Genomic DNA, 23611 nt, shown 5'->3' on the forward strand with positions numbered 1-23611 from the left:
TTGACAAAATAGTTATTTGAAAATTTTTAAAGTTGTCTTAAAACACCTAATAGGGAAATGCAAATGTGTGGAATTACTAAGCAGGAACAATTCCAATAAATATTTTGATTAGGCAACAGTATTTCTCACTTTAAAGTTAGAAGTTTGAAACAGATTTGAAGCCTGGTGGCTTTATCTGTATACATTTTTTATGAGCTTCTGAAAGCACCATGATAAAGTGACCCTGCAGACAAATGGCCACATCCTGCTAATACCATCTCAGCAGCTTCATCAGAAACATAAAGAATGGGAATGCACTACTGGAGCAGAATTGAGGCAACCAGGGCCTATACATTTAAACATTTAAACTGAAACACATTTCCTCTGATGACACAACTAGAAACACAGAAACAGATGTGTGAGATTTTGATGCTGTCATGAAAACATCCTAATGCATAATGGATCCAAACTACATCTGGCAATGGCCAGAAGCACCACACTGACTTTCTGAGCAGGTTCACATAAACCACAAGTCAGCCTGCTTCAGCATGGATGCAGAAAATTATGCTGCCCAGTCAGAGGTGTTTTTCACCAGATTCCTCTTGCCCCAAACACAGCCTGCCTCAACACAGAGCAGAGCAGAAGGCATGCACAAGTGCAAATCAGTTCAGCGCCGGCAGAACTGGAAAGCAGCTAAAAACAGTTGGCTACACTTCAGAAACTTTAGTTCTAAAAGTATGAGTGTAAAGAAGAGTCAAATTTAAAAACCAGGACATCTGCAGGACGTGAGTACACAAGTCTTTGCCAATTTAAGTTCCTGTAATGAAACCTGAGACTGAAAAAGTACTCAATACATGGGTAACAAGGGCCTGATAAGAGACTGTGTTTTTTTATCACGTGAGCTGCCTTGCAGAAGTTTCCACAAACAACACGCACAGAGATATGATATGAAGGAGTTTCACGGGTTGTGATCTCCGGTACGGTGTGTGGCTGTCACGTCCAGGCAGCGCCCAGGCCAGAGATGGCTCCTGGTGGCACCTGCGAACCGGGGAGCCAGCGGGCGAGGCCTGGGGCGCAGGGCGGTGCTCAGCCCACGGAGCTCCCTCTGTGCTGGGCTCGGACAAGGATGAAGCCACCGATGACAAATCACGGGAGAAAATGTAGGAAGCAAATCTGGACACCCACTCCTGGGGAGCCTAAGAGCCCGCTTCTTCCCGGCTGGGTACGGACCCACCTCGGGGCAAACAGGTGCCCCGCGGGCACGGCCGGGGCAGCGGCAGCTCCCCGGCACTCCGGGAACTGACCAACGGCGTTTCCCACCGGGCTTCCCGCGGCCGGCTCCGCGGGACCGACCCGCTCGGCCCGGCGGGCGGGGGAGGCCGGGGGAGGTGGGAGGAGACGTGGGAAGGACTTCGGTTGCCACTACAAATGTGGTGACAGAAGCGCCGCCGGCACATGGCGATGGGCAGGTGGGTGCGGGGCGGCGGCAGGGCCCGGGGCAGCCGCAGGGGTGTGGGTGGTGGGCGAGTGCGGGGACGTTCGCGGCGCTCCCCCACACCGCCCCGCGTTTCCCCGCGGGCCCCGCCACGCTCCCCGGCCGGGCGGGGGCGTGGGGCGGGCGGGGGCGGCCCCGCGCGGCACTGACGTCGCGGAGGGGCCGCTCCGAGGCGGCGACTGCGGCTCGGGGCGCCCAAGATGGCGGCGGGTGAAAGGTGCGTGCGGGACCGGCGGGCGGGAGCGGCAGCGGCGCTGCCAGCCTGCCCGGGGCCGGCCTGCGGGGAGCAGGTGCCCGGCGGAGGGGAGCGCGGGGCGGGAGACACCTCCCCGCCTTTTCCTCGGGGAGGGGCGGTAGCGGCGGCGAGCTGTTTGCGGAGGGACACCTGAGGAGGAGGTGCTCGTTATCGCGGGGGCGAGCCGGGCACGGCGTGCGGTTGGCGGAGCGGGACCCTGGGACCGCCACCCCCGCCGGGCAGCAGGGGTGCTGCCGCCTGCCCGCCGCGCTCGGTGTGTGGCGGGGAACCCCTGCATGGGGCCCGCTGTCGTGCGCGTCCCTGAGGGGCCGGGAAGATGTCGAGGTGAGGGAGAGCGCGGGAGGAGCGGACGGCGGCGGTGAGCAGGGCCCGCTGCTCTGGGCTCCTGCCTGTGGTGGCCGAGGCGAAGTCGCGCCATGTCGCGGAGCGCCGGACCTGCTCCGGGACCGGCCCCGAGCCCGGGCCAGCCTTGCCGGGGTGTCTGTACTTGCAGGGCTGTCAGAGCTGGAGCTGTCAGAGCTGTCAGAGATGCTCGTTTTTCTAAACGAGCTCAACTGTCAAGTGTAACTTCAGATGAGTAAGAAGTTCCTGTGTGTTTTAATCAGTGTTTTTGGTGCCTGTGTGAAAGTGCTTCAATCTGTGTTGTTTGTTTATCGTCGAGTCTGCACTGCAGGAAACGCGCGGTTATTTGCAGCAGTAGACATCCAATGTAAAGCTGTGCCGCTCTCTGTGGTGTCCTGGGCTAAATGGCCACTTCTCGGCAGCACACTGCAACAAATAGAGCAAAAAAGGTTAAATGGCACGGCTCCAAGGAAGGGAGACTGGGGGGTTTCTTGTCAAAGGCTGTTCTGTTAGAAATCGGAAATAATTCACAAAATTTCTTTTTGAAGTGCTGCTTTGATTTCAAGTCTAAATTGTTACGCCTGCAGGACTGTACTGCAGCTGGAAGTTACGCACATAAGTGTTTCGTTGAGTTGTTTTCTTAAAGAAAACTCGTTTAAAAAAGCAGTAAAGCAGTACATCTGCCTTCTAGTTACTTAATTTTTTATCTAAAACTTTTGAGTTGTTTAAGTACCCATGATTCCTGCGTTTTCAGATATTCTGCAGGTACTCTGAACCTCATGAGAATCACTTGGTAAACAGTCATCTGATTTAAAAGCCAGAATATAAATGGGGCACAAGAGCACACACACGTGTGTGTATATAATTGTAAAACTCTGTACTGCATTTCTAGTCTAGTGTTGGAGACTTCTCATTTATGTGTCAGGCAATAAATTACACAAATAGTGACTAAGGATAAAATTCAGCCTTTCGTTTATAGTTATATTTATAAATTTAGCTGTGAAAATCACGCTTAAATTGATAAAATCTTGATTTTTTTTTTTTAATGGAGAAGAAATGGAAGGAAACCATCATTTTTCATGACTTCTAAGTTGGTTTTGGCATCAAGTGCTTTTTCTGCTCATTAATTACCCAAAAATTTACATTTTGCCAGCCTTTCTTGAGTGGAACAAAAGGAATTAATGTGTCAGGAAGGCTGAAATATGGTACAATAAAAAAATCCTTTTCTATATATCTTTGTTTCTAGCTTGTGAAACTTTGGTGCAAGAAAAAATTTTTGTGTATCTCTCTGTTTCCATACAACTTAGTGCTTTCAATAGTACTATTCTATATGCTAGTAGTTGTTATTTTGCTTACTGCTTCAGCTCAGGTCTGTGGTAAGAACTCAGAGGGGGGCTTGATCTCTGAAGTGCTGGTCAACTAATTCAAAGTTTCTTTGTGTGTGTGCACAGAACTGAACCTCAGGAGAGAAGAATGCAGAAACTAGGGCTGAATAACTTCCTTTAGGGAATTTTAACATCGGAGCATTAGATTGTACTATTTTATTCCAGCTGCAGTTTTCAGGTGTGGGAATGAGTGTGCTGTATTTTTCCTGTTTCTTCCATCATTGTCACTTCACTCCTGTTTTTTACCCTGAGATCTTTTGCCAAGTTTTGCTTCTAAGGTACAGTTTTTAAATATTGTGGGTTGATGCAGTCTCAGTACTTCAAACATTCATTATGTCAGTGTGCTGCTTGACATTCATCTGAAGTTTTCTTGTCTCACTTTTGTACTCTAAGCTTTTTTTGCAGTGTTTTCAGATATTGCTGCCTTTTTGACCAAACTGCATTTTGATTTCCTCCCTTTTTTTCAAAGAAAGGCTTCTCCCATGCTAAGATGTTTCCTCCCCCTCCCCCTTCCACGCTCTTTTCTGCGCACATCGACGTAGGTGGGAAAATGTCATGCTGGCTTGCTTGCTGGTGGGGGAGCTGGGGCTTTAGGTTTTCCCCTTCGAGGTGCTGATCTTGCTCTTTCGTAGAATTGTGCTGCTTTTGCATGAGGAGCTTGAATGTGCAGTCCTGATTTGCACAGTGGCTGTCTAGAAATCAATGGACTGTTTTTGTCCTCAGTCCAATATCTGCTTAAACTGAGGCATGTAAGCAGTTTTAGTCTTGAGAATGTTTTTAAAAATGTGAAAAAAATAATCTGCTCATATAGTATTAAAAGGAAGGAGACATAAGGCACGGGGTTTACACAATGACTTTAACAAACCCAGAAAGAGTTGACCCCTCAGATTGCTGAGACTGACAGCATTGCTGTGTGTGACAGCCCTGTGGCAAGGCAGGGTTTAGTGTTCTTTTCTGGTCTGCTGGAAAGAGCTGTTACTAATATATTATGCAGTAGAATCTATATATGTTAGTCCAAAACCAGAAAGAGAAGTCTTGTCCCTTAAAATTCTCTGTACCATATTTAATTATTGCAGCACACTTTACATACGTATTACTATCCTGAATTTTACCGATGTTACAAAAGTTCCCCTTTGCTGTGGAAAAGAGGTTGTCAGACTAGAAGACATGAGATAATGCTGATGATCTTATTTATAAAGACAATATAAAAAACAAACTTCCTGTGCACAGTTATTTGTAGAAGAACTTAATTAGCAGCCTGCAGATAAGATTGCCTTTTAGAAGGAATGAATGTTATGGGTGGAACAAGATGAAAGAGTTAAGCAAGCTCTTACTTTTGAGGTCTGCTGACCAATGCACACAGGAGATCTCCATGTGTGCTGTGGCTGGTACTTGGTCTGGGAGCTGCTGGATGGCTCCCCAGAGGTTGTGGTGCAGTCAGTATGGACTGGAAACAGCTCTTAGCCAGAATGTGAGAGAGATTAGTAGTAGAGATTAAAAGTACCGTTTTTTAGTTTCTCTACAGCTGGTTCAAGCTTTTCTTCATTACAGAATAAATTCTATACAGCACATGCAATGCTGGGTGCTGATTATGGGCTTAGAGACTTATTATGACTCTTATGTTGGTATCTGTATTGTAACATTTTAAAAGGCACTAGCCATGGGCCAATTAACCAAACAAAGCAATTTTTGGTTGAATCTTTTAATGACAGTTTTTATCAAAGTACCAGATGAAAATTAGAGCTTCTCTTCTAACCATCTGCAACCTTTTACTTGTTTCCCTTCCTTAGTGGTGTCGTGTCATTGTACATTAGGATTTCCTCTAGGTAATGTTTATTTTACACTAAACATCTGTTCTATATTGAGAAACCTATTCAGTTTTTCAGAACTGTAGAAATTGATAAATATTAGCATATTTAAGGCTAATAGCAGGAATACAGTTTTTTTTTGGTTCTATCTAGAGTTGTGTTAATCACTCAGTGTTTTTGTAGTATGGTTTATTCACCTGTAAAGCATAGAATCCAGGACCTTTATATTGTACAGCCTAAGCTGGGTCCAGAGCAAGTATTTGTAATGGCAAACTCATCTCACTTGGCATAGACTGAATATTTGACAAAGCCTTGAACTCCTCAGGTGAATTAATTGTTTCATCTGGCAAGCACTGTACATGATGGTGCTGGTGCTGGGTGCTTTTTGGCCCTTCTGGTCAGTGATGTATATGGTGGGCACAAATGCCCCAGATCAAATGTAATCATTTCCTGATGCATCATAATGCTGTTACCATTTTTCTCTAGATGTTCAAGATATTCAGAATGGTAAAAACAAGGATGAATCACTGTCTCTTTAATTTTTTGCTAATCAGAGACTGTCTGGTTTGGGTAAAATGCACCTTACAGGAAGAAGCAAAACCAGCAGCTTTGAAGAAAAAAATGCAACCATACAAACTTAAAAAAATATATAAGCCAGTGCTAGCCAGATTTTTAAATGAACTTTTGAAGAGCTGAATTAGAAAGTTTTTATAAAGTTTGTGGTAACTGATGTAGATACCTCCTGGTACTTCTGTCTTAAGAAACCAAGTTCTGCTTTGCTAAGTTACTCTTTCAGAGATGTTAGGATGTTGTGTTTAAATGTAGATATTTAAGATACTTTATTATAGAAACAGTATAATGGGCACAGAGGAGCAGCGAGTTAATTAAAGGTATGGATTAATTAAGGGTTTGAGTTGTATAAAGCCTCATTTGTCTGAACTGTTGGCACTGTGTAAACATAATAAATTTAAGTGAACTTTGCACTTCTGCACCTGTATGCTTAGAGGTAGAATTAATAGGAGAATTTTGGAATCTCAGAATGGTTTGAGTTGCAAGAGACCATAAGGATCCTGTAGTCCTATTCCCTGCTGTGCAGAGGGACACCTCCTATTAGATCCAGTTGTTTGACATCCCATCCCACCTGGCTCTGAACAGTTCTAGGGATGGGAGCATCCACAGCGTCTCTGAACAGCCTTTCCTACTGCTAAGTGGGTATTCTGTAACAGCATCTTTTAACAAAATCAGTGCCGCTTAATAAAAAAATCCAAACCAGGCCTAAAGCGTAGCTAGTATGCTTCAGTCCTGAGCCACAAAGCCCTGGCAATACAAACAGTGGTATGCAGGCGGTTTAGTGTGAACCTGGAGCTGCTGTTGAAGGTGTGTGGCTCCACGTGACCGATTTCTGTCACGTGCTTGGTGGCACTCAGCTGGATGATGATAGTGATCTCCCATCTTGATATGAATTTGGTACACCGACTCCTGTAAAAGGGATACGGTTGGGTATTTATGAACTATAACTTTTTTTTTTTAGTTGCAGGTTGAAATATCATGGGCAGAAAATAGTTTGGATGATGTGTTTTGCCAGCATATTTCTGCAATTTCAGTTTTAACGATGGATAAGTGTAAGCACGTGGGACGTCTGCGCCTGGCCCAGGATCACTCCATCCTCAATCCTCAGAAATGGCATTGCGTGGACTGCAATACCACGGAGTCGGTGTGGGCGTGCCTCAGCTGCTCGCACGTGGCGTGTGGCCGGTACATCGAGGAGCACGCACTGAAGCACTTTGAGGAGAGCAGCCACCCCGTGGCGTTGGAGGTGAACGAGCTGTACGTGTTCTGCTATCTGTGCGACGATTACGTGCTCAACGACAACGCCACCGGAGACTTAAAGCTCTTGCGGAGTACGTTGAGCGCGATCAAGAGCCAGAACTATGAGTGCACTACTCGAAGCGGGAGGACTTTGCGTTCCACGGGCACCGGCGATGATTCCTACCTTGCGCACGGCGGCGCCCAAGCCACGCTTCGCAACGAAGACAGGATGTTCACGGCTCTCTGGCACCGACGGCGCGCCGTCCTCGGCAAAGTGTTCCGGTCGTGGCTTGAGTTGACACCTACTGGAAAAAGGATTTTGGAAGAGGAAAGACGTCAAGAAGAAGCAGAGCTAAAAAAGGATGAAGCTAGGAAGAGAAGACAAGAACGAAAGCGTGAGTTGAAAGCAGAGATGGAGAAGATGCCTCCAAGAAAGAGCAGTCGTTTACAAAATCAGATTAGAATGTCCTCAAAACCAGAACCCTGTCCTCAAAGAACATCACAGAACATGGAATTTTTGGCACAGTTGGAAGAAACATATACCTCAGAGGAACTGAGATTGAAAAAAATAAATGACTCTCCAATTAAACGAAGGCCTACAGTGACTCCTGGAGTAACAGGACTGAGAAACCTGGGAAACACATGCTATATGAATTCTGTCCTGCAGGTATTAAGCCACTTACTTATTTTTCGAGAATGCTTTTTAAAGCTTGATCTCAACCAAACTCAGGAACTGCTGGCAACAGCAACCAATGGTAAAACAAGATCTTCATCCAAACACCTGTCAATAGCTGCCTCGACATTACAGGTGAATGAAAACCAAGAGAAAGTAAAGGGATCATATTCTATGAGGCGGCCTAGTTTATCCTCTGGATTAAGTGGAGGAGCATCAAAAAGTATGGAACTTATTCAGCCCAGGGAGCCCAGTTCAAAACATATTTCTCTCTGTCATGAATTGCATACTCTATTCCAGGTTATGTGGTCTGGCAAATGGGCACTGGTGTCTCCTTTTGCCATGCTTCATTCTGTGTGGAGACTAATTCCAGCCTTCAGAGGGTATGCCCAACAAGATGCTCAGGAATTTCTCTGTGAACTTTTGGATAAAGTACAGCAGGAACTGGAGACTACAGGGACCAGATACCCAGCTCTCATCCCTGCTTCTCAAAGAAAACTTATAAAGCAGGTTTTGAATGTGGTTAACAGCATTTTTCATGGACAGTTGTTAAGTCAGGTATGTTTTATGATTACTTTTTAAAAGGTGTTTGACTAGAGTAAATCCAGAACTATAAATCATTAGTCAGGTATGGACATACTTCAAAGGTTTATATGTTTATAACTGTTGAGGGGAGATAGTGAGGATATATTACACAGTTTCAGAAGAAATATTACACAGTTTAAATAGAAGCTGCCTTGTAGCCCTCCCACTACCAAAAACTAGGCCATTCAACCCCAATACACCTGTTAATCATAAAAGTCTTACATTTGTTATTTTAAAACACACCTTTCCACCTACTGAGAAATACTTGTATTTGCTGTTAAGCACCAACTCATTTGAAGGAATGAAGAATTTACAATTTCAAGTATCTGGCTTATCACTATAGTGCTACTAGATAAAAGGTGTTAAGGAAGGTTAATCTAGTGATAGTAGGAACTGATTAGGTAGTGGATGTCAAACGGGATATTATTTCACTAAATAGCTTGAATTTGAGCTTGATTACCAGTGAGTAATTGCATGTCATGATTTTATGTACAGAAATACTAATACTTCTTTTCTATTGCAACACAAAGATGGAGAAGGCTCTGTCAACACAGGAACCAAATTTGTGGGGTGGAGGCAATGGTGGTTCTCCTTTCTGCATTACTTCTTTTTTTTTCCCTACTTCTCAGCTCCTTGTTAAGTATTTCAGTGTGTTCACTGCTATTATGCATATCCCAACAGTGTGTATAAGTGTCTGATTTCTGACTGAACAAACAAATGCTTTTTTCTGTTAACTTCATCTAAAAACTAACCACATTGCAGCAGGAACAGAAGTTGGGAAGCTCCTGGAATGGATCTGTAGTATACATGAGCATGTTAACTGAGGGAGTGTGGAAGCATTTGATGAATATTGTGTGTAAAGAAAAGGCTTAACACAAAAATGTCTGTTCCTGGTATTCTGACTAGTTGATTGATGGTTTAATGTTTTAATATGTAAAGCTAGAAATGCAAGTGCTTTTTGACTAAGGTAGGGTTGTTTGCTGCTACGATCCCTGTAAACTTCATAGGAAGGTGACAGGGTTGTTTGCAGCATATGTCAGCCCTCAGTCATTTCAAGTTTTGTGAAGCTACTGGAAACTGTTGGATCTATCAATAAAACTGGATCATCAGCCACCTTTTGCCTGGCCCAGAGTACAGCACTTCTGTGGCATACTTCCTTTCCTTGGGCACTAGGTATCTTGTATCAGTGTTGCACAACTGGAAGTGTTTAGTACATTATGTCATTAAAGAGTTTTTTGTTGGAAAATTCCATTCCTCTCCAAAATAGCAATTTTGCCAGCAAAATAAGGTTATTTTTTTAGGAATAGTCACAAGGTTTGCTTGCATTGCAAACCTCCTTGCAACACAAGGATTCATTGCTGTAGTAAGAATTTTCAAGGCTCTAAAGACACAGTATCATTTCAGTAATAACTACTTTCACATATTTTTTAGCTTTATATGGAGAAATTTGTGACTAGAAACCCTCCCACCTTCCTGAGACCAGGAGAGGAGTAGTGAGAATTCTCTAATGGGTAAACTAAAACAAAACCAATACAAAACAAAGAAAAAATCCTCACTTCCACACTATTGAGTAAGCCAGAAAGGGAATTAGGCAGTTTTGAGGTATCCTCTGAGTTCTGTGACTACATCCAGCTCTTACTGCAGCTGCTCCATGTCTGTGTGCAGAATACAGCCTTGATCAACTCAAGAATGCCTCACTGAAGTGAGAGGAGCAAGAAAGAGTATTGAGGCTGTTATCTAGTAATTTCTCCCTGGCTCATGAGGCAGTTCCCACAGACTGTTCAACATTTTACCCCTCCCTGTGGTCCCTTTGTCTTTAGCCGCTTCTTTTTTTTATTAGTTTTGTCTTCACCTGTGGTTTTGAACATGATAAATATTATAAGGAAAAGGCAAGCCCTGAAGATTTAAATTCCTTCCTTGTAAAATAGATTCAGGTCATCTTAACAATTTAGTCCCTGGTGTTTGCCCATGGAAAGATGAACTCTAGAAACTCTGTTAGGCAATTATTTTCCTTTCCTCAGTAAGATTCCTACATCATGATTTCACTAGGCGTTTGTCAGAACTGCTTTAATGAAGTTAACAGAAAAGGCAAGAAACACCCATGCAGGGCTGGAAAAAAACCCCAAACTTTTTGCTGTGTCATTGCATCTTGGACAGGGTTAGCTCTTAAAAACAAGGAGTGTATGTTTAGTCCTTACAGGCTTAACTTTATCTACCTACAAGATAAAGTAAAACTGTGGTAAACATAGTAATAAAAATAAATATAGTAATACTGTGACAGTATTACAGTTTCTCTCTAGAAGATAATTGGAGCTGTTCCAAGCTGCCCTTATTAAAAATTAGACAGGATTGTATTCTAGTGTGTTAAATTACATCTTACTTGATTGAAAAAGGGGGATTGAGGAGCATGTTTCTGTGTGCAGTTGCCTTCCATTTTAGAACCCCTGAAATGTTACCATACTTATTCTTTGTACAGAGAATATAATTTCAAGATACTTGATTCTGTGAGCTGCTCAAGTGCCATGAAGTCAATATTCCTGACCTTCAAACCTCAGGAATACTATGAGCTACTCTTGATAGAGAGCCCAGAGGATCCCTTACGGTGCTGATAAGCTGTGTGTTTACTTAGGTATCACATTACTTTCACATGTGCAGCTCAACTTTTCCCCCCTTCTTCTAGTTCTAATTTCACTTGAAGGGAAGTGATAATCCTGAGTTTGCCATCAGTCTGTTGCTATTGAACTACTGCCTGGTTCAGCACTAACTGAATTTAGGATCTAAGAATAAGTAAGCAGAGAATTGAGTGTTTGAGAACCTTGTGCTTTTTGATAACTAGATGGATAGTTTCCTAGATAACTAGATCTTGTGCTTTTGATAACTAGAAAAAGTTTTGGATGATGTCATATATGAGGTAGTTGTTTATGTTTTGCTATTTTCTCAGCTGATTTAAAGTAAGTTTTCTTCATCTGCTGCTTGAAATGTTTTACTATTTTCTGGAGTACTAGACTAGGCAGTGGGTAACTCCAGGAATAGTATGAGCAAATTGCCTCTGTTTTTTTATTTTATATTTATTCTAATACCTGTTGTAGGACTTCAGCCTTTACTTTGCAGTACTGTGAAACTGCAATAACTGGTATGTCTAAGAGAAGTAAAGATCTGCATTGTAGGTGGCAAACCCTTCCCCTCTGCTCTGTCTTCACGTGCTAGTCTTTCTGCAGTGATTGGAGAAAGTGGCTGAGACCTCTCAAACCCATTGGGGTTCTGAGGAGATCCCAATATGTCTGTTAAAACCCTAGTTCTTTTCACTCCCTCAGTGCTTGTACCCTTGTGGAAGGTACTTACTGTCTGCTGGCCTCAGTCCTTCGGTGGGAAAGGAGAAACTGCTGTGCTCTGAGCTCATGTGGCACTGGTAAACTGACCCACACTGCCTCACTGATCTCTGAAGTACACTTCAAGAGCTCAAGTAGGTTAGCTGCTGTCTCAGGAGTTTTTTGGCTTGTGTTCTTTTTAAATGGTACCAACTAAATAACACAGTTTGTAACAATTTTTAAAGTATCTTTATCTCAACTTTGTCCATATTAAGCAAGGAAGGGGACAGGTATGTTTCTAAAAATACAGAAATTGAAGTAACAGATTTTATTGTGTGCCACATGTACTCAGAAGTCATATGAGCAGAAATTCTTGGACAAGGATGAAATCCACCTTGAACTTCCTTCTCTGGGCTGGGCAGTCCCAGCTCTCTGGGTGTTTCCTTATATGTCCAAGGCCTTTCATCATCTTCCTGGCCCTTTGGGGGACTCAGTCCAGCATATCCATGTCTCCCTTTCTTCTGAGCACCAGGCCCAGCAGCTGTGTGGGAGCTGAGGAGAGGGCAGGGATCACCTGGACCTGCAGAATGCAGCTCCAGAGGCTGTTGGCCTCCTCTGCCATAAGGGCACCTCTCTGGCTCCTGGACTGCTTGTCCCCCAGATCCCCTCTTCCTGCCTGTTTTATGAAAAATCCTTTCCTTAGGGTTTTTCCTCCTGAGAAGCTGGGAGGCCTCAGGAACAACATGTAAACATTGATTACCTGCTGCTGTGGGATGCAACAGGTTCATCTGTGATTGGTCTCGTGTGGTTGTTTTCAATTAATGGCCAATCACAGTCAGCTGTCTGGACTGTCTTGGTCAGTCACAAGCCTTTGTTATCATTCTTTTTCTATTCTTAGCTAGCCTTCTGATGAAATTCTTTCTTCTGTTCTTTTAGTATAGATTTAATAGAATATAAAATAATAAATCAAGCCCTCTGAAACACGGAGTCAGCACTCTCATCTCTTCCCTCATCCCGGGACCCTGCGAACACCACCACACCCACCCAGCCTGTACTGGTGCCTGGGTGATTCATGCCCAGGAGCAGGACATGCTGTTTCCTTTTGTAGAGCTGCATAAGGTCCTGTTTCCCAGCCCTGTCCCATTCCCAGTGGGTGGCAGTTCCCCAGCCAGCCGTACCAGCCACTCCTCCTGCTTGGTGTCATCTGCAGACTTCTCTGAGTTCAGGAAAATTGCCTCCAGTATTTTTTATAGCAGTGCCTCATAGGAGCTAGCTTCTGATACCTCTAGGCGTGCTTAAAACTTCCTTAGCAGTTTGATGACTTCCTGATCATTTTTAAGATGGAATCTGAGTAAAATGCTCCTGCTCAGCACAGCAGAATAACAACGTGCAGTGCTCAGAGAAACGAATGTGCCAGGTCTCGAGGAGTGAAGGAGGTTCTAACCAGTGTAGTATGTAAACTATTCTGAAAGCATATTTCAGGACAGATTGTCTGAGAGAAGGGGAAATGTGATTTTTGAGTTGTTTGAAAGCCTTTGGGTAGTATGCTGTGAGTTGGAGTTTGGGGGGGAATGCTGAGGGTGGTCTGTGTACTGCTGGGTTTGAGGTCTCCCGTTGAACAGACTGTTAGAAAGGCAGAACTTGAGGTAGGCAATGGGACACTTTGCTCTTAAACCACTTGATGTCATGTATACTGATTTCTATATTTTGGTGTTAGTCTTTGTGCTTTTTTGTTTAGCCTGACCTACAAAATGATTGTCAAGTTGTTTTCCAACTAGATGAAACTAATATTTAAAATTAATCTATTAGAGGCCATTGAATCACAGACTGCAGTTACCTGTGGTTATGCTTTATGTTATTCTGCTAAATAGATAAAGATCATTTTGAGGATACCCTATGCTTATCACTACAAAGTTCAGTTGTTTTTTTTATACTGACTGTCATATGAATTATGCATTTTAGCTGTATTCCAGAGATCCCCTTCAACTTCAGTTACTTTCCTGTGCAAAAATTGAGTTACTAATCTTTATATATATGTCTCATCTAGTGAAAGCACAAAAATGGGACTGGCTATTTTACTCTTCTTAAAAACAACAAAGCAAAAAAAAGAGTTCGGGCAGAGGTGGTGAAGAGTTTTGTTTCTTCCACGCAAGTGCAGGGAACATAGGCAAAACAGTTGATGATGAAGCTGGCTTTTACTGCAGCAATATGTTAACTATTTTCTTTGGCTGCATTTACACTGAATGCCATCCAGGGCAGTGGCTGTCTGTCACGGTATTGTGGCCACAGTGGTGCTTGTCTGAGCAGTCTCCGTGCTTTGCTTGAATCAAGCAATTTGATCCAGCTCTTTTCAGTCTGGCCTTTGGCCCATGATTGAATACTAAGCTTTAACCAAACAATTGTGTTTAGTACCCATGTTTCAAGGCATGAGAGGGTGGTCAGGGCAGAACATAAGGTAGAGATTTCAGACTAGTTAAAATCTGTAATTTACTTTGCTCTAGTGTGAACTTTTCATTTGCTTTGCTATAAATGACAGCATCAAAGCTTCTTGTAATAGCAATGCTGAATTACATCGGGAATGTGGAATCAAACTCTGAATTTATAATCATAAATATAGACATAACTAACCAGATTGCTAGAGTAGACTCACTTCCCTGTTACTACTGTTGTGCATACTTTTACTAGACAAAGTTACACTGGACAAATATATGAAGTTTTTGCCCTTTGAGTTCATGTTTGGGGTTGGTTTTGTGTTTTATAAAATCTCAAGCAGCTTTTGAACAGTTTTTACAATTTCTGCCCTTCTCATGGAGAAAGAAAATCTGTGTGAATGCTAATGGAGCTTGAGATAAAGGAGCCCCATTTAGGACAGAAAGAAGAGTGATGGCAATGTCACCAAGCCAATGCCAGTGGACAGGCCAGTGCAGATGAATTCCACAGAAGGCTGGGAATCCTCCTGCTTGTTGAGCAAGCCACTTGGTAAGCCCAGGCCTGGCTGTGACAAACACTCCCAGCCTTGCTGCAGCCGTGCCTGGCTGTGCTTTCCTTTCCCAGCACACCCAGGAGCAGGGAGCACACGGGGGCTGAAGGATTGGCTGCCCTTGCCCGGCTGGGTCGCGTTACTGAGCTGTTGGCACTACAGGAATCCCTGAGTTTAACTCTGCTGCAGTGAGGACCGGCCTGCATTGGAGGGAATAAGTGCAGCTGTGTGTCAGTACAGGGGTTTGTCCACACACAGCAGCTTTGCTCACAGTTGCATGATGAGATGAGAGCAGATTTATTGCATCTGTTTGTGTTCTTCAGGTTTTTTGACTGGGAAAAACTGGAAGCTGGGTCTATTATTCATGTCTTTTTCTCTGGGACAGTACTCATTAGCTAGTTGGGAAAGAAGATCTTAACCTAGATTATTAATGTAATACACTAAATTTAAAACCTCAAAATGTGTTAAAATTATCTGTGTTGGAGTCACATGTGGTCTACATCCTGAGCTCCTTAATCTTAAGTTGTGCATTCATGCACAGCAAATTCTTACATAACTCACCAGTTAAATAAATTTTTGGCCCAGCAAAATTACCCATTTGTACAGCAGAAATTTTATTGGTCATTCTGGGATTAAGTTGGAGTGTGATTGAACTGTGGCCAAACACAATTTTGTCTCCCATGTCTAGATTTCAGCTCTGAATTACCAATAATTTGTGGCTTTGTAACGTTGCCAGATGTTAGCACTTGCAAAAGACAGTCCTGACAGCGTAAATTAAAGCAGAAGAATCTCCTCTTTTCTGCCATGTAAGTTTTGAAGTTTTGTTTTCTAAGAGCAAGGCAGTGCCATTTTCATCTTAGAACTTGAAGCAGTGAAGAGCTTTCCTACCTGCACCGCTGAATGTTCATGCTGGGACACAAACCCACTCGTGCACTCGGTGGCTAATGCAGAGATGGAGGATGAGCTGTTGCACTACTGAGTGCAGCTACAAGAACACCTAGGAGGAAGGTACCATGAGGTGACAGATAGGGACTTATATAAATCATCATGAAATACCAAACAGGGTGAATAATTACCTACCAGCAAACCTTCAGAGGAAAACAAGGAGCATCTGAACAAAAGCGAGTGTCCTTTCCCACTTGTGTAGGCTTACTAACCAAACTGAAGGGAACTACACCAAATTTGTGTGGAGCAGCAGCAGTTTAAAAGGGTCCCTGTGAAATAACAGTCTTTGGATGTCAATGAATTTTCATTCCTTTATTACTATGTGTTAGTTGTTCTGAACAACTTGTGGTATTTTCCTAAATAGGAAGCATGCAACACCTAATGTGTTGTCTTTCCAGCTTAGAAGAGCTCTGCTTTTAATTTATTTTCCTAAGTATTGGATGTTATAATAAATTAATTGTCTCCTGCCTGTAGTATCTGCATTTTCCAGGTTGACTCACTTCACTTCTTTACATTTTATTTATGTTGTCTTACTGCTTGTCCTTTCCCTAGTGTGACGATGGATCCACTTACTGAAAGAAGAAATAAATTCTTTTTACCTGTTAATTTTTCTTTGAAGAAGTGTGCTTCCTAATCCAGGCTTCCCTGGAAGACTTACAAAGTAAGAAGGATATGACTTTAAAATCCCCAACTGTTCATTTTTTTTTCCTTTTGTGTGTGTGGTTTTGATTTATTTCGGTTTATTTATAAATTAACCTATATTATAATTTCTGATGTAAATTTTCCTTTTTGAGAAAAGACTCCTGAGACTTCACCAGCTGCTTTCTTTTGGACAGTCCCAGACAGAACATTTTGACACTGTTTTTGTTTCTCAGTAAAACATAAAAACACGTACTTGTTTGCGATAACGGTTTTAGACATGCTGCTTCAGAGAGAAGAAATGAGGTGTATCATCTCTATTGCTAAATGACTTTGTCTTGTCTTTGGTTACCCTTGGTTATCTTTAGGGGAAAAATCTCTTTTTAGAGCTATGTAATGATACATGTTTAGCAAAGTACATTTTTGAGTGTAAGCAGCTGGTGAAATATGTTCTTTACAGGTTACATGCCTTGCCTGTGACAATAAATCAAACACCATAGAACCTTTCTGGGACCTGTCCCTGGAGTTTCCTGAGAGGTATCACTGCAATGGCAAGGAGATGTCGTCTCAGTATCCATGTCTGCTGACAGAAATGCTGGCCAAGTTTACAGAAACTGAAGCTTTGGAAGGAAAGATATATGCATGTGATCAGTGCAACAGTGAGTAAAGGCAGTATGTACTCATGCATACGTTCTCTGTGTAAAATATAAACTGACAGTGCGAGTATGGGAGTCTTAAAAGTATATTGCAGACAAAGACCTTCATCTTATGTCCTGCTGTGGTCACTTGAGAGCTGTTACTTGCCCCCTAGAAGATTAAATTGTTCAAAAGATGTTTTGAAGTGTGATGCTTCATTCAGATACAGTCTCATGACACACTAATGGGGTTTCTACTACTCCCAGCTGAAGAAGCCATCACCTTTTTAAATTAAGGTGACTAATGTAAGTGACCACAAGTGTTTTTTACTTGCATCATAAAATAATCATTGCAAATCAGCTCTCAGAGCATATCCTTTGTAAGGAGGCACGTACCGTAAATATTTAGGTCCACACAAATTCTGTGGATAAATTTAGACTGAAATACAAGGCTGTTACCAAGATTTGTATTGTGTAACTGTGTGTTTGACCTCAGCAAAACGAAGGAAGTTTTCTTCTAAGCCAGTTATACTCACAGAAGCTCAGAAGCAGCTTATGGTGTGTCGACTACCTCAGGTTCTCAGATTACACCTTAAACGGTTTAGGTAAGTAGTACCACAACAAAAAGTGTTGCAAACTGGCAGATTGAGTCTTGCTCTACCATTGCTTAGCATCAATGTTTTTCAGCGTCAGTTTCGTTTCCCTTTACTAATATGGTGAGAAATAGTTACTAGAAACTTCTTTTCCTTGTTCTCTTGAAACATCAGTAAGATATGTTATTTAATTTAAGCTTTAACTTTTAACTTTTTGGATTTCAGTACTTGCTCCTTTAGTACCAAAAATATTTTATCCTTGTTTTCAGTCAAAACCTACTAACCTTGCTCTGAACTCTGTTGGTAAAAACTAATCTTGTGATAGAGTAGGATGCTCATAATCACTAATGCACAAACCTGGACTGTATTCAGTGGAAGTCTCAGATAACAATCCTAAATATATTTAGCCTCAGAGAAGGGAAGTGGATACTGCATCTTTGTGAACTTACAGCACAACATCAGTACCATCTGTCCCTCATACAAAGGAAACTGAAAATGAGATAGAATAAATGAGAAATACCAAGGAGGTATAGGTGGGAAATACTTCCTGCTCACCACTACAGAGATCTTAAGGTAGATGTTTCAGAAGATGAGAACAGTAGGTACCATAGACACATTTAAAAGGCCTTGAAATAAAGAAGTGAAAGAGGAAGCTTAGAAAACCCTAGCATTTATTTTGTGCACTGAGTAATGGTGAAAATATTATGTTATGTTCAAACATAATTCAGAATGCTGTGCTCTTTCCTTAAAAAACCCTTAAGTTTTCATTTGCTTTAACTTCCCAGGTGGTCAGGGCGCAATCACCGTGAGAAGATTGGTGTACACGTTAGTTTTGAGCAAATGCTGAACATGGAGCCTTATTGCTGCAGGGAATCTCTCAAGTCTCTCCTGCCTGACTGCTTCATCTACGACTTGTCTGCTGTGGTAATGCACCACGGCAAAGGATTTGGCTCAGGGCACTACACTGCCTACTGCTACAATTCTGAAGGAGGTAGGAACCGGCTGCGACTGAGCAGGAGGGAGAAAGGGGTGTTCCTAATTCTAAACTGATACAAAGAGAGTCTTTTCTCAGAAGCAAAAGGGAATCAATTGTAGCTGATGTGCCTGAGAGGAGAAGTGCAGCTCTGTAGAGCAACAGTTCAGTTTTTGTATTGCCTTGTTAAATGGGTTCTAGCTATAAACTCTCTTGTAAATCTGAGGAAGCTGAGCTGGGCTTTTAAAACATTGAGGTAAATAAACCAGATCAACTGAAACAGTTTACTATTTGTACACAACTCATTAAATAGGACCAAGCACTAATTAATTATTAAATATGATGCAATTACTTAAAATCAGTGTCCTGATGACTTTTTTTTTCTGGTATATTTCCTTATTGCAGGATTTTGGGTACACTGCAATGATTCAAAACTCAACATGTGCACTATGGAAGAAGTATGCAAGGCTCAAGCCTACATTTTGTTTTACAGCCAACGACTTACTCAGGCAAATGGACATGGTAGAGTCCCTTGTCCTAGCACAGCTGAAAGTCAGCAGCACACAGAATTAGCTGGCTCTTCCATGGACAACAGTAGCAGCTAATCCAAAGCCAGTTAACTGTGTGTGTGGTAAGGGTTTAAATTGTCATAACTATGTATTTTTAAAAGGAAGTACAGTATTGTACCTTTCCAATGTTTATATAGTTTTGTATTAGTTGAAGTACTCTTTACAATGGTTAGCAAAAGTTTTTATTGACAATAAGTAACTTTCAAAGTACCTAGAATTTCAATACAGCTATTTTTTTAAAGAAGAGATTGCTATGTGCATTTAACTTTTACCTCAGGCTATTTTTTAAAGCTGGTTTTGTATTTTGATAATATTTTTGAATTGGTTTAGAAGATTTACTTCAATGGGCAACTGATATTTGTCTGGTTAATTTTCTGTATATGCTTGTGTACATTTTATAGTATAGTTCTAATGATACCGTGATTCTTACTGTCTTGCAGGAATTGCTACTAGGTCTTAGAATATTGACATTCATCAGCAAGGAATGTTTAAAACATGTCAGATAGTAACTGAATGTTTTGTAGACAACTTTCTGTGAAATTATTTTGCAAGCTTGAATGACTATGCTAAAGATACACTCGATAGAATTTCTTAAAATCTGAACTTGAGGAAATAGAGCATGAAGTTATTTTCATGTAAGTGTGTAAGAGGAGTGTTTAATAACACAAGAATGTATCTTTATCAAGACTTGCATGTTTCAGCCTTAACAAACCTGACAGCTTAAAACTCAAGTGCCAAATTTAAAGTAATTTAATAACCAGGGGCTTTTTTATTCCAAAAACTTAAAAAGTTTTCTTAAACAAACAAGTAAAAAGCACAGTAAACCCCCAACAATAAAACCACACTTACTTACCCCACTGTCACTGCCACAAGAACATTAGCATCCCTTTTCTTGAATTGAGCCAGCTTACTTCAGGCTGCAGCAAGCATTGTCTGCCTCAGTCACCCCTGAGCAAACAGCTGATGAGAAGCAGCTGCAATATTTGCATGAAAGCATTCTCAGTCTGGTCTCATTACCCACAACTGCTGTACCTTATACTACATGGTCCTACCACTAGCATTAACAGAACTGTGCAGTGAGGAGAATTTAACAGGCAGAAATTACCAGTCCTCCACATTCAGTAGTTAATGCCAATTAAATTTTAATTGTGAAGTTATTTTGTGTAAGTCCTATGCAAATTGTTACCTCATGTTCTGCAAAGTTTATACCTCAATAAAATGCCTTGATATGGACAGAAAAGCGGGTGTGTACTGGAATCAATTCCTACATTATCATTACATTTGTAAGAATAATGTTTAGATTTTGTCTAACAGGAGTTAAGGCGTTAACTATACAACTGGTTTGGCCATCTGTCAGTGATTTAACAGCTGGGTTTGCTATAATTTCTGTTTCTGAAAGATGCCATATTATAGCAAGCACATAGCAGCCTCAGATCTCAAACTTCTTGGTCTTGTGCTCATCCTAATTAAGTATACAAAACAGTTCATGTGTTGGTGTGGGGAAATTTTTGGTTGGTTGGGTTTTTTGTGGTTTTGTTATTGGTGGTTTTTTTTTTGCTTTTTTCTTTTTTTAGCCAAAAGCCACGTGCTGGAGTGATCTGACAAATGTTATGGCTGTTCAGTCTTTCAAATACTTTGCTCTGCTGTCCTGGCTGGTGAGGAAATGCATGTAATTTAAACACCTCTTTCTACTGACAGGTAGTTCAGAAAATTTACTTTTTAGGCTTCTGATACTTTTTCTTCCTCCAAGCACATCTCTTAGGAGATCCTTAGGGGTCGTCAGAGAGTCAGGCATTAAGAATCTGTCTTTGGACATGTAGAGAGCAACTTGGGTGTGAGAGTTAATTGCTCTCAGTCATCACTATTAAGCACATTGAAGGAAGCTTACCCTGCCATCTTTACTAGAAAGATTGCCTAGGTTCTGCTTCCAGCTCTTCCCCTGCATTGCAGCAAAGATTGCTGAGTTTCCAGGCTTTCTCTGAAAGACATCTTTAGCTCTGCAGAGCAACTCCAGCTTTCTTCCCAGTGCTCCTCTTGAACAGAACAAGAGAAGGGGAGGAGAAAGAGTCATAGCCCTCCTAATCAAGGCAGTGGGGAGGGTAGAGATGATTAGTACAGTCCACCACAAGGATGAGCTAATTCAGGTGCTCTTCTCTACAGCTTCTGCTTCAGTTCTTGATATTTAACTAGTTCAGGTAGTAGCTGTGACCCTTTAACCAGATTAAGGCTGGTGGCCTCTCTTGCCAGAAGGGCACGTTGCTGGTTCATGGACAGCTTCTAGCCCCGGTCCTTCTCGGGGCAGCTGCTTCCCCCCCAGCCTGTGCTCCCTGCCCAGGAGCAGGAGTGGGGATTCCCGGGAGAGGAGTCCATGAGGCTCCTCCTGCCTCATTCCCTGGGCCTGTCCTGCTGCCCTTGTGTGGCAGTGCCCCCAGCTGGCCTGCCCGCCACTCCTGTGTCACTGCAATCTCACTGAGGGCCCAGGGATACAGCACACAGGCCAAAGCAGCCTCACTCTGAAATGCAAAACAGTAACAGTTCCCAGGCCCCGGTGGTAATGGATTTATGCATCCTGACAGCACACACCTTCACTCTTCTCTAGTGCTGAGAAGGCTTCTATAGAGCCCTCTCCCATTTAAGGGATTCCGAGATTTACCCTTTCTGAAAGAAAAAAAATATTGTAGTTTCAAAAACTAGGGACACAGGCACTTCCAAAACAACTAGGTAAAGAATTTATTGTTCATCTGAACTGCTGACTAGCCTACACAGCTTTTGGGTTTTTTTCCTAGAGCCCTGTACCTTTGTAAAAGAAGGGAGATGTAAGCATCAGTAGAAATGCAAAGCAAAGCTAAAATGAGTATGACTTTAAGTTATAAGAGTTGGGTGCCTGGCAAAAACACCAAGTCAAAAATGATAAAAGAGTCAGAGTTGTCTTTTTTCTTTTACTTTTAAAATACTGAAACACTCAAAATTATAAAAACAGAAAAGCCTCTTGAATCCTTGTGGGAAAAAATAACTATGCATAAGTCTTGAAAAAAATATAACCTGCTTCAGAGCGTGCCATGCTTTTGGCAAGCTCCATGGTCTTTATCTCTAAACACACCTTTGTGAAAGTGTTTGGACTGAGGAAAAGACACTGCCCACCTCTCATTCTGGACAGCTGACTGATGTTCCACAGAAGGCTGAGTACCAACAGTGCGTAATCCTGGGAAATAAATAACAGTGAAAAGCCTTCTTTTCTTTTTTTTTTTTTTTGGAAGTAGGATCTGGCAAAATTCCTCTATCTCCACCAATGCCAGCTGTGAAAATCAAATTCCAGTTATGTTTACACATCCCATCATTAAGTTTGCATACCATCTTACTGTGTTTTGGTCCTGTTCTGAAAGTAGCATTTTGATACACTGCAGCAAACCTGCCACAAGCACACAGAAAGACACAGCAGCAGTTTTCTTGCTGGAACAGGAACTCCACGTGCCTCCCCACACGCTCCACTTCAGCCTCCTCTTTAAAATGCTGTGGTTATTCTCACCCAGCTGTGCCTGCTGTACCCACCAGCCCTGTCTTACCCACATCTAAGAGGAGAAGATGGTAGTTGAGTCTAAAATTAGGAAAATCTTAGGCCATGCTTTCATCAAAAGGACACGTCACTCAAGGTACACTGCGCATACTCTAATGTATGTACAGGAAACAAGACCCCATCCTCTGGGTGTCTGACAACAGACCTCAACATCTGGCTCAAAAGGCTGTTGGTAAGCTTTTGTTTTTTGTCTTATGGTAAAATTTTGTCAAGTGATGAGAGCATGGTTCACTTACCAGACAGCATGGCCAGGACTTCTAATACTTACAGCAGCAGGAGAAGGCAGCCAGAAGAGCACGAGAGCAGTAGGAAATTTATTTATTTTAAGGAGATAGAAATAGGGCTTGCCTTTTATATGGCAGGCAGGAGGATGGAGGAGGACCAGCAGCACAGGACACTTCTATGCAGAAACACCCAGTGAAACTTATGGGCAAGTCATCACGCTCTGCAATTATTTTTCTGACTCATTTCTACTTCAACTTGTTACACATGATGATCAGCCTCTACAAGTGAACTAACAAACAGCCAGCAAATTAAAAAGTTAAAAGAGGCCATAGTCCAAACTAGCTCTGCTAGTCCAGGTAAAAAACCCCAAAAACAAAGGAAAGAAAACACAGAATTGATTTGTAAAACCAAATGCTTTTAAAGTTACTATCAGTGAAGTTAAGCCTTAAGCTGTAGAAACAATACCAAGTCACACTGAGCTACTACTAACCAGGCACCTTCTAGAGAGAAAAGTCTGGAAACTGCCAATAAGCAGGCAAGAACTAAACCAGATTTCTCGTTTCTAGTGGACTTTGTACAAAAATAGGTGAGCTGGAAGGCAGCCAGGCTACAGGAACCTGCTCGTGTCACATGGAGAAGTGCAGAAGAGCATGGTCTTGTTAGCATCAATAAAAACAGCAGCTGCAATGTACCCAGCAGATTCTTTCAAGTGCCAGCTTTCACTCTGCAGTGCACAAGCACTCACACTAGCTACTGTTTCTTGGGAAGCTGAGACACATAAACACACAGCTGCATAAATTCAAATTCATTGCTGGGATGCCAAGATGCCCAAACAGCA

General features: G+C 42.2%; 1 protein-coding gene across 10 annotated transcripts; it reads left to right on the top strand.

The window, feature by feature from the left end:
- The first annotated feature begins 985 nt into the window (after positions 1-985).
- On the top strand, positions 986-23464 carry USP44 (ubiquitin specific peptidase 44). 10 transcript variants are annotated; one of them, XM_074539610.1, is made up of 7 exons: positions 986-1201; positions 6797-7741; positions 8048-8305; positions 16665-16863; positions 17336-17444; positions 18218-18423; positions 18811-23464. In XM_074539610.1, the coding sequence occupies exons 1-7, from the start codon at positions 1001-1003 to the stop codon at positions 19008-19010; spliced, it is 2118 nt and encodes a 705-aa protein (XP_074395711.1). In that variant the 5' UTR covers positions 986-1000; the 3' UTR covers positions 19011-23464. The 10 variants fall into 10 exon arrangements, 8 of the variants coding, with proteins under 8 accessions (XP_074395711.1, XP_074395707.1, XP_074395709.1 ...); XM_074539606.1 differs by having other exon boundaries at positions 6797-8305; XM_074539608.1 differs by lacking the exon at positions 986-1201 and adding an exon at positions 1349-1448 and having other exon boundaries at positions 6803-8305.
- Positions 23465-23611: the final 147 nt, after the last annotated feature.

The sequence above is a fragment of the Zonotrichia albicollis genome, chromosome 4, assembly GCF_047830755.1.
Source record: "Zonotrichia albicollis isolate bZonAlb1 chromosome 4, bZonAlb1.hap1, whole genome shotgun sequence".
NCBI lineage: Eukaryota > Metazoa > Chordata > Aves > Passeriformes > Passerellidae > Zonotrichia > Zonotrichia albicollis.

Bases quoted from the DNA above. Each gene is read 5' to 3' on its own strand.
- USP44 (XM_074539606.1), top strand. From the start codon at position 1,001: ATGGCTCCTGGTGGCACCTGCGAACCGGGGAGCCAGCGGGCGAGGCCT. The intron at 1,202-6,796 runs GTACGGACCCAC...TTTTTTTTTTAG, and splicing joins GCCCGCTTCTTCCCGGCTGG to TTGCAGGTTGAAATATCATG. The intron at 17,445-18,217 runs GTAAGTAGTACC...TTAACTTCCCAG, and splicing joins TTACACCTTAAACGGTTTAG to GTGGTCAGGGCGCAATCACC.